Here is a 13,897-nt window from a genome sequence, read left to right as displayed (position 1 = left end):
CACCTACTTAATGAGCGTCTAAATATTTAATGCTCAATATTCTGTTCTTAATACCATCTGATTTTCAGACTAATGCGATATATGGGTTCTTCTACCTTCAAGACCCAAGGCAACCTTTGCATGCTTCTCTTTTCCAAGTTGAATGTGTCAGGTCATTCTACGATTAAAAAAAAATGATTATTTGAAAAAACAAAGTCATGTCGCATTAAAGCCAAAGGTCTGGGCTTATTTAGTTTTGTTTTAATTTTATCTTTCTTTGTGCTACAAATGATGAGAAATAAAAAGGTTTTACTGAACACTGATAATTTCGTTCTTGAAAAAAGCCCCAGGTTTTTTGGAGGTTATTTACAAAAATGCCACAGGTTTCCAAGGACAGTTTTTTAATGGTCTAAATGGATTGTTACATTTAGACTGAAAACAACTTTTCTGTATTTTACTTGTGTGACATCAATCAAAAAAGGTCACGAACAGACAACAGAAAAACAAGGATGACATAACATGAGGTGGTAATGCATCCTCCAGTGTGAAAATAAGACTCAGTAACATGCCCAGTGGGTCAGTGAATGATGTCTGTCATTTCTGACGGAAAACATTGACTTCGTTCATCGCGACTGCAGCAAGAGCAAAAGGGGAGATCATCTCAAAGGCTAAATGAGATCCACAGGCTCATCCATAGTCAGGCACAAAGCCCACTTCAACAGTCATGAGGGCCAAGAGAGATCGGCAAAGGTCAGCACTGCAAATGGCATAAAATCAAGCAGAGGCTTCATTTCAGGCACCCCACTGAAATGTGGGGAATGCCTTAGATATGCTGCTACAGGCTTAGACTGCCAGGGGATCTCCCATGGTGCACTGGGCTTCTCTCTCCTCCTCTCTGTCCTCCTATATGTGTTATACATAAATCATACTCATGTGTTACTCATCTTCTTCTCTGGAGCCTTCAGGCTCCCCTCATCCCAGATCCCAGGCGCTGCTGGAGGAGGCTACAGACCTGAGGAGGCTCATGCTGCCACCTTTAGCACCACCTGCTCACGTCCCCGTCTTTCCATCACTCTCTTCCCTTTCTCTCTCTCTTTAGCTCTGTCCCTGTCTTTTCTTCTGAATATCTGCCTTCCTCCATTATCTGTCTTTGTCTCTGCCCCGCTCTACTGCTCTCTTTCCCCCCAACCGGTCAAAGCAGAAGGCCATCCCCATTGAGCCTGGATCTGCTCGACATTCCTGCCTGTTAAAAGGAAGGTTTTCGTCGCTGCTGTTGCAGGATGTGCTTGCTCATGGAGAATTGCCGGGTGTAAATTCATTGGAGGAGTGTGGTACTAGACCTGCTCTACTTGTAAAGTGTCATGAGATAACTTTTGTTGTGATTTGGTGCTATATAAATAAAACTGACTTGACCATAAACCTCACACAGCTTGATGCTTTCTGCCTTTCCAACTAAACCAGTGTCACTACATGAACACCTCAGCCTCACAATCGTTTTTGTGTGTATCACAGTATTGCTGGTTAGCTGCTTATTTGCCAAATCTATCAGAAATAAAATATGAAACATTGCAGGCTTAAAATGAATCATGATTTGTAATGTATCCTAAAAAAAGAAAAATGGTGCACTCGGTATCCCATGATATCATGGCACTCCAACAATAAGATTCATTTTCATTCTATTTGAATGCAGCTTGACTCAGCTTTCCTTTTTTCTTCTACACATCCATCCAGTTCAGATTTTTCCTATTAAATGTTCATTGACCCGTTTTGCGCTGATGACCTTAACAGTTAACTACATATTCTTCTAACCAGAGTACAAAAACACCTTGGTGTCATTTATGTTTTTAGCAAATGGAGTAAAAAGGTTTAATATTAAAGAGTTTGAAAATACATGTATATGAAATATTAAAATGAGACGGTATGGCTCAGTGAAGTATTCCTCAAGCTCTCATTCTCCTCAGCTTCACAACTATCTGAAAGAGTCATTAATTTTATTTTCCATTTCTTATAGAAGTTTGATGAAAACAGCGTGTTGTGTTGCAGACACAATGAATGAATCATGGCTGCAATAATCCACCCATACATTTGCAGTGGTAATAGAAAATTAATCTTTGTTATTTAGAAACCTCAAATGACACAGAGTGCAGGAGTTTAAATTTCAGCTTGGTGTATAACAACGAGCACAATATACGTGAAGCTGCTGCTAATTCACCACAGCAGACACACCAAATAGATGATGTTGGGGGAAACACTATATTGTATTTAAATTCTTTTGAAGAAAGAACTGCTGGAAGCCTGGATTTATTAGCTCCACTCCATTAGGTTTTGTTTTTTTGTGTTTTTGCATGTGGTGGAGCCATGGTTTACTGAAGAAGTATCCAATGAACAGGCTTATCAAACAGTATAAAGGCCTGTCATCATTGGTGGATAATTCCTCCCAACTTTTTAGATTTTTCGGCTGTGCAGGTTAAAGGCTATGACTTTATATGTTATGATTGATGTTCACTGACCCAACACTCAGCAGGACCTTACTCACACCACACATGGCAAAACAAAAAAAGTTGATCATTCGCTTGCAAGACCTGAACACCAGCTTCTTTCCATGCAACCAGGAAGGTCCATGTTGTCATTTTGAATATTAACTGGTTATGTGCACTGACAGCACAGTTCCAGCCAGAATTTGAAAGAGTAAATTAACTTGTTTCCAATGGCAACCAACGACTAATATCACTGCCTAATTATGCTATCATATTATCGTTACTGAAGTGTTATAGGGGTCTTAAATTGACAACAATATCATTTATCAGTTATTTCTGGGACAATTTATTGTCCAGCCAAGTTTGTGACAGGCCTACTACGGATAGGAATCGGTCCTCAGTGTTTTAGTTCCTTGGATTCATCTGCCAATTTTACAAACGATTCCCTTATCGATTCCAGTGAGCGCGAATGACATCACCCCGCACCTTGTGTTTCTTACGCAAGCTACACAAGGTGCGTGGTGATGTCATTCACCACTGCAGCCAGCAGGAAACATGGCACTCGAGTGGCACAAATGCTCAAAAGTTACGTTACATTTCATGAGAAAGGATGACAACAGGGGACCTTGCAATACTTGCAAAGTGGATACTTCATCAAAGGGGGAAATACTACCACGATGCAGAACCATTTGCACTAACAGCATGCGATAAAGTTTAACGCCGTGTAACTAACCAACACTGCCCATCATGTTAGCGCCACTTCACTATTGGGTTTGTAAAGTCATGTTACTTCCAAACAAAGTTTATGCTTATTGACCCGTTTGTTCTCTTTTTTCCAAATGAGAATTGATGAGAATAAATAAAGAACCGAGTTGTTAAGCAGAATTGAAATCGTAAAAATCTTATCAATTCCCATCCCCAAGGCCTACGCAAGAAGTTGCAGAAAATGAGCAAGCGTACCAACATTACAACCTTCTATTCTAACAATAAGCATCCATTTTCCAAACCACATGCCAAATATGAGGTCATTGTCATGCAGTTGTAATTCTACACTTGATGAGAGACTCATTGTGTGGTTTAGTTTCAGCATTGAGCTGTTCATGTTTAACAAGAGGATATCAGGCGTCTTGAATCATGTGAACACATGTGGATCCTGTTCTAGGGTGGATTTCCTCTGTGACTATGTGGAACACAGGTTCCTCTGCAGGAGCTTGAGATTGATGTAGCACTGCTTTAACAACTTTTCAGCATGACCAATTTTTGGCATTACAGTTATAAGAATCTTCAGACAGGTTTCTTAAACAAGTAGAAAAAAAAATCTCTTTACTTCTTTCATTCAAAAAAAAAAAAAAAAAAAAAAAAAAAGGTCAAAATAGTTGCCCTTACAGTCAGTCAATGTCATTGCTAAGCCTTTACCCACTCAGATGGGGCATGGCATGTAAAAGTGCTATGAAAAAGAGCGTAGCAGAGGGAGACTGACAGCACACGCCATAGTTTGGGCAGTAAGCAGCTAATCTTTAAGCCTGTTCCCCACTTGTCTGAGCACATTTGCCTCTGGCTTGAGGCTTATCCCTACAGATGTATATCTGTCAACAGAAAGCAAGCACAGCAGCGACGGCTCTTTTGGAGTACATTTGTCCCTTTTACTGGATTATTCATTTGCAGTAGTACACAGTACCACAGCCAGCCGTTGGCAGCTTGGAGATATTCTGCAGGGATAAGCGAACCCTCAGTGGTGAGGAACAGGTATCCTTGAATGTAAACCGCCGTCCTCTGCCATACCTTGCCTTCAGCTCAGCCAGCTTATTCCTGCTGCCTGATTATTCCAACCCACAGGAGATGCGCCCATGCATATATCTCACAGGCTCCCTGCTACTCACAATATGTGACATTTTGGGGTTCACTTTCACTCGGCGTCCAATATGTATTCATTTCAAGAGATTTCCAATACACCAAGATCCAAGCTGAAACAGAACTCCATTTTCACATAAAGAACTATGAAGCGGGGCATCAATCGTCATAGTACAGTCAAAATGAAAAATTGACTGCGCTAGTAGGAAAGTTATTCACACTCAACTACACTGTGCAAAAGTTGAGAATGATGCTGAACTATTTTAACGGTTGAAATAGCTTTCTGCAAAGTCTGTCCTGTAGTAGTACATCCTTGAAAGTAAAAAAACAAAACAAAACAAGTAATAACTTGAGTCCTGATCCTCTAGAATTATGTCGCTTCATTTTGTTATGTACACAATACCATATTCTTTTGTTTGGTATGTGAAAGCTGATATCGTGTCATAATGTGAATGCAGACCAGAAAATGTGTTAATAGCTATATTCATTCACTGGAGGTGCAAATGAAAACACTGAATAGTGCAAGTCATTTACTATACATGATATACTCTCCACATTCATATGTATTCTATTATTGTGTGTAACACGATTGTTTTTTTTTTTTGTGTGTGTGTAGAAACTCCTCAAGTATCATAGTATAATCCCCAGACAAAAACAAAACAAAACGTCGCATAAACTGTAATGGTATGAATATCATTAGCAAATGCCACTCCTGAACATACCACACTATGTTTTCTGAAATGCCATCGATGAAACAAGTTTCAAGAGGTCCTCCATGATGTTTTGATGTTTTATTTATGTACGTTAATATCAAATCAAATCATTTCCTGTTCTGCACCTCACAGCTAATAGACGGCAGGCTTTACATTCTTTGTTGATAGGTAAATCTATTTGGAGGAGATTTAAATGAAATATCAAATCCTTTACAAGATTTCTTTGCATTTTTATTACTCGCCTCAATTCCCTCCCTAATTAGAGAGGACGTTTTTCATTTACGTTGGGAAAGAATTATTCATCCCCAACCTCCTTGTCTCGTTGTCAGTAGTTTTGATGACTGTGGTTTTGATACCAGATTAAAGATTTAGAAAAAAAAAAAAAAAAAAGCACTTGTGCTGTGCCCTCATTACTGCACCCGCACGTTACGGTCAAACACACACAGCAACGCTCAAATGTGACCTGCAAGTTGTACTCGCCAAAGTGTTTGACGAGATAAGAAATTATAAAAAGGCTCAGCGCTCAAACCCCTTGGTGGAATCTGAAGATTTTTTGGTCTCTGTAAGAAAGACGGGAAGTGATGAAACACTTGAGTAGAAAGAATGTCAGACCAAATCAGACAATTTGTGCCAGACAAAGAAACATGCAGATTGTAAAAAAAAAAAAAAAAAAAAAAAAAAAAAAGGTATATTTCTGACAAAACCAGCCCACAGCTCTCCAAAGAGGCTAAGTATAGCTGCACCATATGGCTATTTAGCATTACTATCCTCCCCACCACAGTCACTAGCTGTGACAGGTTTGTCAGGTGCCTGCATGAGCTACCTTTGTTGAAATCTGTTGCAATGACTCTGGTGAGGAGAGCCCTAAGTTTGTGCACATTTGAGGCCATATGGAGACAGCACCTCCGACTCCAGAGACGAGACAATTGATATACAACCTGAACAGGTGTAGAAAACTGAGGGATAATTTAAATGAAGAGGAGAGATGATGATGATGAACGTGTGAATGAGGTGACATCATTAGTTCAATTTTTTTTTTTAATATTAAGGCTATAATGTGAAAAATTACATCTGCTGTAATCTGCCATTTCTGCTATGGATTTAAAACAAATGCATTTCTTTTTTTTGGGGGGGGGGGGCGTCATAATCGCTGAATGACTGTTCACAATCAGAATTTAGTCAATTTAGTCTGCAAACATTTGGAAGGTGTAGACGAGCAGTGTGATTGTTATTTATCCACATTCAGGTTAGCAGAGGGCTAACTACGAGTAGCCAGCTCAGCCAGAGACAAACTCCATCCAGGTGTGAAATGCAGAAATTGACTTTGTAATGATGAGCTTAATGAGCATAGTGAGAACTCATTTGGCAATGGTTTGAATGTAAGGGGACATTCATTTATATCAAAATATTAATTTAAGGCAATCAAGCTCATTTTGATTTCTACATAATAATTATGCTGCTCCATGAGGACAGCTTATGAAATATTTAGGCACTGAAACACTTTGGGCTGCAGCAACAGATTTGAGTTCAGCAATGCAAACTACAAATAATATGGTCATTCGGCTTGAAGTGGATCTCAGCATTATGGTGCATGAGTAGCGCTGCGGAGATCTTGCCTTCAATATCCCTGCAGTGTGTTGCACCGCACTGCAATTTAACTGTCCATTGAACTGCGATCACACAGCAGTTGTATGCACTTTATTACCTATGCTGAGAAGGTGATGCATTCACTACATTTTTTTTTAATTATGTCACCTGACAGTGAGCCTGAATTCACAGAAACGTGTTTACAGATAATTAACAGTCTAAAAAGAGGCTCTTGGTAGATGATGCACATCCACATCCATTTAGACTCGTTAACATTGCAAAGCAGGGCACTCTTTGTAAATGTGCCCCAAACAGCTGCTGCTCAGACTACTTCCCTCACTTCAATTTAAAAAAAAAAAAAAGTCAAGCATATGTATCTTATTACCATCTCTCTATTTTTTGCTTGTAAAAACACACAAATTAGTAACCAAACTATTACCCATGACTCATTACTCCCACTTAAGCTTCCTGTAACACATCTGATTGGTCGAAGGCAAAACAGCGGTAAGCGAGGCATTTCAGCAAAAAAGAAAAAGAAAATGGACTTAAAGTCCAAAAGTTGTTCAGTATCATAAATGATCTGTGTAAAAACTCATCAAGGTCCTCAGGGCAGCATTATGAAGCTTCTGAGAAGGATGCATTCACTCCAGACCGGATTGATTACTTGGAGAAATTCACTGATTTCATTGCAAATATTTAAAAAAGAAAAATAATGAGCAGGTTACACTGAATTACTGAACAAAGCAACTAATAGATCCAAAATTATTAGAACGTGACATATTAGTTATGGCCTAAAAGGCAGTGCATGACGTTTCACTTACTCCCATCTTCAGTTCTTATACTGTACCTACATTTTGATATCTGCCACACCAATACTATGCAATTGTATGTATGAGTGGTGAAACTGATCTTCATTCATGGATAAGGGACTGATACCACCTAGTGGCTGTAGTAATTATAACCACAGAAAAGGAGGAAGTCATGAAAATTCTGATTAAGGGAAGAAAATGGAGGGAGTGGTGGATGGTATAATACATAAGCGACTGCAGTGCTTGGCTACAGATATTATGGCTACAGAGTGTTGACTTGTGTTGTAGGCTTGTGAGTGGAAAAGCTGGTGGTTACTGCTGTTTTGCAGCAGTTTTGATGAGATATTTGGATACTGTACAGTGGCTGATGGGGAGTGGATGCTGTAGAGCTGCAGCAGGAGACAGCTGTTGATTTTGTAATGCCAGCGGTGAATGCTGGCTTCCCATTTCCATCAAAACCGCGCTCATTTGAATATACAGCTCATATAGCTGTATGGGTTGGAGGAATTGTTGACTACTGTGGTGGCTTAGGTTATAGCAGAACAGCAGCCATCAAAATCACTAAACTTCACTATTAATTAGTCCAGTAAGGTGGTCAGAGTCGCTCATGTGGAGAGGTAAATTCCACCCGAAGAGTTTGAGATTTAGTTGAGTGAATTCTTGCCTCTTGGTGCAAATTGCAGCTGTAGAATTCTGTCATACCTTTACAATAGCGCTCAGTTGTACATAAACTAAAACAATCACAACCTTTCAGCTCACATTTCATAATCATGAACTCCACATGCAGCAAGTGAGTTCAGCATTACAACACCATAAACACAAAGATTTAAACAGCCAGGCTGCCACCTCATTACTCTGACTGCTCTTTCCAACTGGAACACGTCTGATGTTTTCATTTATTCACGTCTCTGTAAAGACAAAAACGTTGCAGTCCCTCACGGAGCTGAAAAGCCCTTGGAAGACTGATGTCATTAGACATCGCAACAGATGGAATTGTTGGGTTGGTAGTGTTCAGTTAGCTCTGCTCCATTGTCCTGCAGCAGCAACTTCCATTCAATTCATCCATGTAGTGACAAATCATAACAGACAATCAGCCAAACTGTCAGTTATTTATGATAGCATCAGCATCCAGTTGGTGCATCCTTAATCTGAGGAGCTTTTGGACAAGATAATGTAACTCTGAGACACGCTCTCTATTAATTGTCAACCCATTAATGAATAATGTGAATACTGGCAGCTCTATAAAAAGAAAAGTATGATCCAGCCAAATAGTAGCTAGGATGCAACCCTGTCTGATATACGGACAGCTATAAGGAGCCATCTTGAATTTTGTGGCGCTTTACACATACACACACAGCAAAGGCTGGTATGCAAGGTGCCAACCAGCTCATCAGAAGCAATGGGGGTTCAGTGTCTTCCTCAAGGACACTACAACATCTTCCCTGGGGGAGAACTTAGTCATGAACCAGTAACCATCCCATTAGCAGACAGCCTCTCTACCTTCTGAACCATGCTGTCCCCTTAGTTGAGAGCAACTTAATCACTAATCAGTGTAATAGGGGTGAATAATCTAAAAACCTGACATTTTTCAACTTTTATCAAAATGGATTGATAAAAGGCATTTTATATTTCAGCTTATATGTTTTACATGTACTTATTTAGATACATATAATGTATACATTTAATACATCATTACAGCTTCTCAGATCATCCTGCAGAGACTTGACTATGCTCAGGTCATCTGGACAGTGAACCATTGCCATATGGTAATGTGCTGCAAACTGGAAATGTTCCCCTTTTTGATGCATTCAAGGTCCACCACTAAACAGAAACCTTCCACTCAAACGCTTCCATATCCTCATTCATGTCACAACATAAATAACAGCTGAAATCTCTTCAAAATCCTACGCAAGAAATACCAGATGAAAAATAGCATTCATGTTTCTGAAAATTCTATTTTACACTGTGTGTTTGGGATTAATGTTAAAGGCTCTGGTTGAAACTAATTTAAAAAAAGGTCAATTTCCAAAGAACTGAATCAGAAAGTTACACAACAACACAGTTTGTCGCTAATGGGTTTATATAACTTACAACCTGAACATCTCCAACACGGAAGATGACAAAAAACAAACATGAGGGTTCACAGCAGGAAGTGGATGTGACATCAAGCTCTTACTGATGTGACAAATCTGACAGCTCATTAGAATGAAATAAATGTGTAAGGATGATAATTGCAGACAGCAGAGTGTCCAAAGCACCATCATCAAGGACATCAGTTTATGAGCTTAAATCCTTGCAGCAACATTAAGGCACCTTAGAACTGAGTCAAAGCTACAGGAGAGAGTTTAACTTTTCTTCTGACTTTTATTTTGGACAAAAAAAAAAAAATCAAAGATTGAAATAGAAAACTTCAGAGTTTGGGGCAGGACCCTGCAACACATTTTGCGCCTGCAGGGCACATCATCACAACTTTTAAAGGGGTAAAATAGAAATACACCGATCCTGATGGCGTGTTGTTACATTTGGATCAGTGATCATAATGTACTTTCGACTTCCTTACATGACACCCACTGATAGCCCCTGTAGCCCCTCTAGCCCTGTGAGCTGTAGGTATCTGCGCACTAGTCGCGCACAGGGCGGTGGCTGCGCAAGCAAGTCCAAGAGCGGGACGGTCTGTGGGGAGTTGAGAGAGTTATCATGACGAGACCAGGCTGCACAGACACACACTCGCACCTTTACCTGATCTCAGCAGCCTCACGCTGAATGAGTGACCACGGTGTTGTCAGTGATGGTGGAGGATGCGTCCTCCTTTCCTCTCTCTCTCTCACACACACGAGTGCGCGCACACGCACGCGCGCGTACACACACACAGCCTCCTCTTAGTGCGCAAAGTGGCCGCGCTGGTGGCAAAAACTCAACTCAGATGCGGACATCCAAAAGAGTTCTTTTTTTTCTAATAAATCAGCGATTTAACACAATTAACGGCCACATGGAGACCAGATTTAATAGTCTCAATGACACAAGAGCCTGCTGTAACCTTAAGTGCATCCCTGTGTCAGCTTCAGGGGGACGTAACAGGATGAAGGCTAACAGAGGGTGACTGCGGGCGAGTCATCTGCAGTTTGATGTGTCAGGTAAGACCAAAGAGAGGGCAGCATCCAAGTTATCACCCCACAAAAACTTGTGTAGCCGCATTCTGCTTTTCATTACGCCGCACAATTCAACTTCCAGGCATTCCAGCACAGTCGACAGCTGCGCACCGAGCAAAACTGCTGCGCGCACACACACACACACACACACACACATCCTTTGAAAGAGAAAATCAACCCGCTTTGCATTCAATACCTGCGCTCACGTGTCACATATGATCTTTAATGCAGCCAACATCGCACCCCCCACCACCCACCCCCCGCACACCACGCCCGTCTATATAGCAACATCCAGCACTCACCTTTAAAGACGCTCGTACAGAGGCTGTAGAGGATGAAGACCAAGTGCTGCTTGACAATCATATTCTTCTCTTTTCCTTCACAATTCTACGGCGACACTCCAACAGCGCTTGTCTCGCTTTCTGGCTCCTCTCGTCGGGGGTGGACTTATCCAGGTGACAGTTTTGGACAGGTCGGAGTTACATTGATGAACTCTGCCTGTGTATTTTCGCAGATCCGGGGGCAGTAATCACTGTAGTGAAGCAGGACAGCACAGATGCTCGTCGGTAAAGTGCAGATCCTGCCTCCCTTTATTGCCTCTCTTTGACTCGCTGCAGAGAGCAAGAGTCCCGCCCACGCTTTAAGACTAATGAAGACGCTTCACCAATGGAGAACACCTAGAAATAGTTCCGTCTCTGGTAAACTGTCAAAACAATTACACCAGGTAACACAAGGGTTACCTTCTTTCATCTCAGCTGAGAAGAAGAAGTGTTTTCAAAAGGAGCATTTCTGCAGGGAATTGGTGATCGGTAGGGCCAGTCAGAACACCAAAAAAAAATAAATCCCAGATTTCAGCCCCTGACATGTTTGTGCTGGCGTCCTAATTAAAGCAGCAAGCAGCAATGAGTACCCCCCCCCCCCAACACACATAACGTTTGGATTTTGCATAAAAGGACCAGTCTGATAAGCGCAATCAAGTAAAGACAAGAGTTTTTGTTGTTTTGTTAGTTACATCAGGCTGGCTTCCTGTAACCACTGGCGCTTTGACTTATATTCAACACGTAAATGTCATCCTAACAAACGTGTTGCGTTTGGAGGGAATCTGACCAAGTGGAGTCCGCTTACACTTGTTCTATTTTCTTTAATGCAATGTTAAAATGATCTGCTTTGTCACAGGAACACGTTTAACACCTCAGTCTTCACCGGAACCAATCACCAAGCTCTTTAGATGTTCCTGACCAGACTGGAGACAGTTCTGGTCAGTCCACCAAGGGGACATTAACGCATTTAAAAAAAAAAAAAAAAAAAACACACCACCTGGTTGCCCGCCGACTGAATTTGCTGCCAGACTTAATGAATTATTTCTTGGCCCATTCTAAACCATTCCAAACACATGACATTTTTGGCTGTGGTAATATTAAGGGCAGGAAATAGAGGTGGGAATAGGTCCCACCAGGTCATAAGCAAGTCCCTAGTTACTGTGGTTACAACCAAACAAGTCAAGTCAGACTATTTCCCAAATTGAAGTCTAAATTTGCAGTTTTGTCCTCTTAATAAATCTTTTGGATTCTTAGCCGAACCTAACATAGGGCAACTTAATCTTATCGACAGCTTTCTCACTCACATTTGACCAACTCACCTTCTTGGCGGCCTTCTTGTGATGGAGAGTAAAGGTGGATGTGGCTCATGTTTGAGGTGCAGTCCTTGCCTTCAACCAGACTCATCAATAACATATTTTGAACCAATTTTTTCAATTTTCTTTGCTTAATTTTTCTTTCTGCACACTGGGAGTCTTCTGGTCTGAATAGAAATTTAAAAAAAAAACCGCCACATTTTGAATGCAAAGCAAAAATTCTGTCAAGGTTGGTGGTTTGGAGGCAGGTGGATCCAAATGCAGACAACAAAAATGGAGAAGGAAATTGACGCAGCAAAACAAATTAAAAAAAAAAATACACAAAGTAGATTCCAGAGCAGCAAAACCAGAAGGGGTGAACAACACACAGGTTTACAGTCAGGTTGACCAAACTGAAACACAAACTCAACCAATGACCCAACCGGAAACAGATGGGAGGACAAGAGGGCAGGGAGGGAGCTGATTGGTTGAAAGACAAAAGGAAGAGGGCATTGATTGGCCAGGTCCAATGAGCGGATGAGACACAGGTGTGTGACTCAAAAAAGGCGGGAAACAGATAAAGACAGCAAGTGCTGGGAAGAGGAAGTGCTTTCAAAATAAAACAGAAAGTGACTAGAAACAGGATAGAAACCGAGGAACAAGAAGTTATTTCCTTAATTAAAAATGGACACAGCCCAGACGAGGTCATGACAACTTGTCAGTATTTAGTGAAATGCAAACATTGTATTTTAAAGAAGTTAAATCTCTCAATTCTAAGTGTCAAATCATGTATATTGGTCATGATCTAATCTTTAAAGAATGTCAGTCACATTAGTGTCAAGTCTTGTATTTTTTATCTCAAGTCCCCCATTTCTGCCAGAAAATTCTAGGTTCCATTACAGCATTGGATGGCTCTAAAAGGAAGTCATTGTTTCTCTCAATTGTTATTGTGTGTGTCTGTGTGTGTGCGGGCACGTGCGTGCCAGCAAAAATCACTAGTGATTTAATTAATCAAATATGCCTGTAGCAAGCAGAGTTCAGTGAACAATTTTGGACAATCTTGAACAGCCACCCCTGAGGCTTAACAGCTTCATGAGCAAACAAACAAACCTGCAGTCAACACTAGACAGCTCAAAATGTGTCACTGCTCTATTGACATTTATTATTAACTCTCTTGGAAATAAAATCAACCCCCAAAAAAGAGACCTGCTTGTGCTGTGTGGAAAGGAGATTGTGAACACTCGGTGGATGTCAGGAATCAGTGCCCAGGCGAGGTTAATGGGCTCTTGGACATCCCTCTTCCTTCAAAGGCTCCTATGAGTGGTGCACATAAATGAGTGTGACCATCCCTTAAGACAGAGGTGTGTGTGTGTGTGTGTGTGTGTGTGTGTGTGTGCGTGTGTGTGTGTGTGCGCGCGTGTGTGCACATGTGTGTGTGTGTGTGTGTGTGTGCACGTGTGTGAGCGTCAGGAATCATTTTCTAAGACCATCGCAAGGATTTTACACATGGTTTAACATGCCACTGGCTGAATTTGGTTCAATTTTGCCCGCTGGCCTTCCATGCCACTCCCACTTCAAATCAAACTGCTGACCTGCCTGTACCACCTGAGAAAAATCTTTTAGAGCTAAAAAATAATCTCAGGCTTTAAATCATTGTTTTTTCTCTCAGAGGGAATATATTCAAATGTTGTGTGAATCTTTGCCAGTCATTATCCAAACA

At 41.0% G+C, this 13,897-nt stretch overlaps 1 protein-coding gene across 3 annotated transcripts in view; it reads right to left on the bottom strand.

The window, feature by feature from the left end:
* cadm2b (cell adhesion molecule 2b) overlaps positions 1-12,607 on the bottom strand; it is a 157,993-nt gene extending 145,386 nt beyond the window's left edge. For 2 of the 3 annotated variants that reach the window (XM_086216502.1, XM_086216504.1), the window contains exons 1-2: positions 12,205-12,607; positions 10,868-11,097 (exon numbers count right to left, since the gene is read on the bottom strand). In XM_086216502.1, coding sequence (XP_086072628.1) covers positions 10,868-10,928 — 61 coding nt within the window. In that variant the 5' untranslated portion in view covers positions 10,929-11,097; positions 12,205-12,607. Of the gene's footprint in view, positions 1-10,867; positions 11,145-12,204 lie in introns of those variants that run through there. The other variant, XM_086216503.1, reaches the window with a different exon arrangement.
* Positions 12,608-13,897: the final 1,290 nt, after the last annotated feature.

The sequence above is a fragment of the Aulostomus chinensis genome, chromosome 10 (assembly GCF_037954235.1).
Source record: "Aulostomus chinensis isolate RoL2024-O1b breed Wild chromosome 10, RoL_Achi_v1.0, whole genome shotgun sequence".
NCBI classification, from domain to species: Eukaryota; Metazoa; Chordata; class Actinopteri; order Syngnathiformes; family Aulostomidae; genus Aulostomus; species Aulostomus chinensis.
This window is presented reverse-complemented; position numbering and strand designations above follow the sequence as displayed.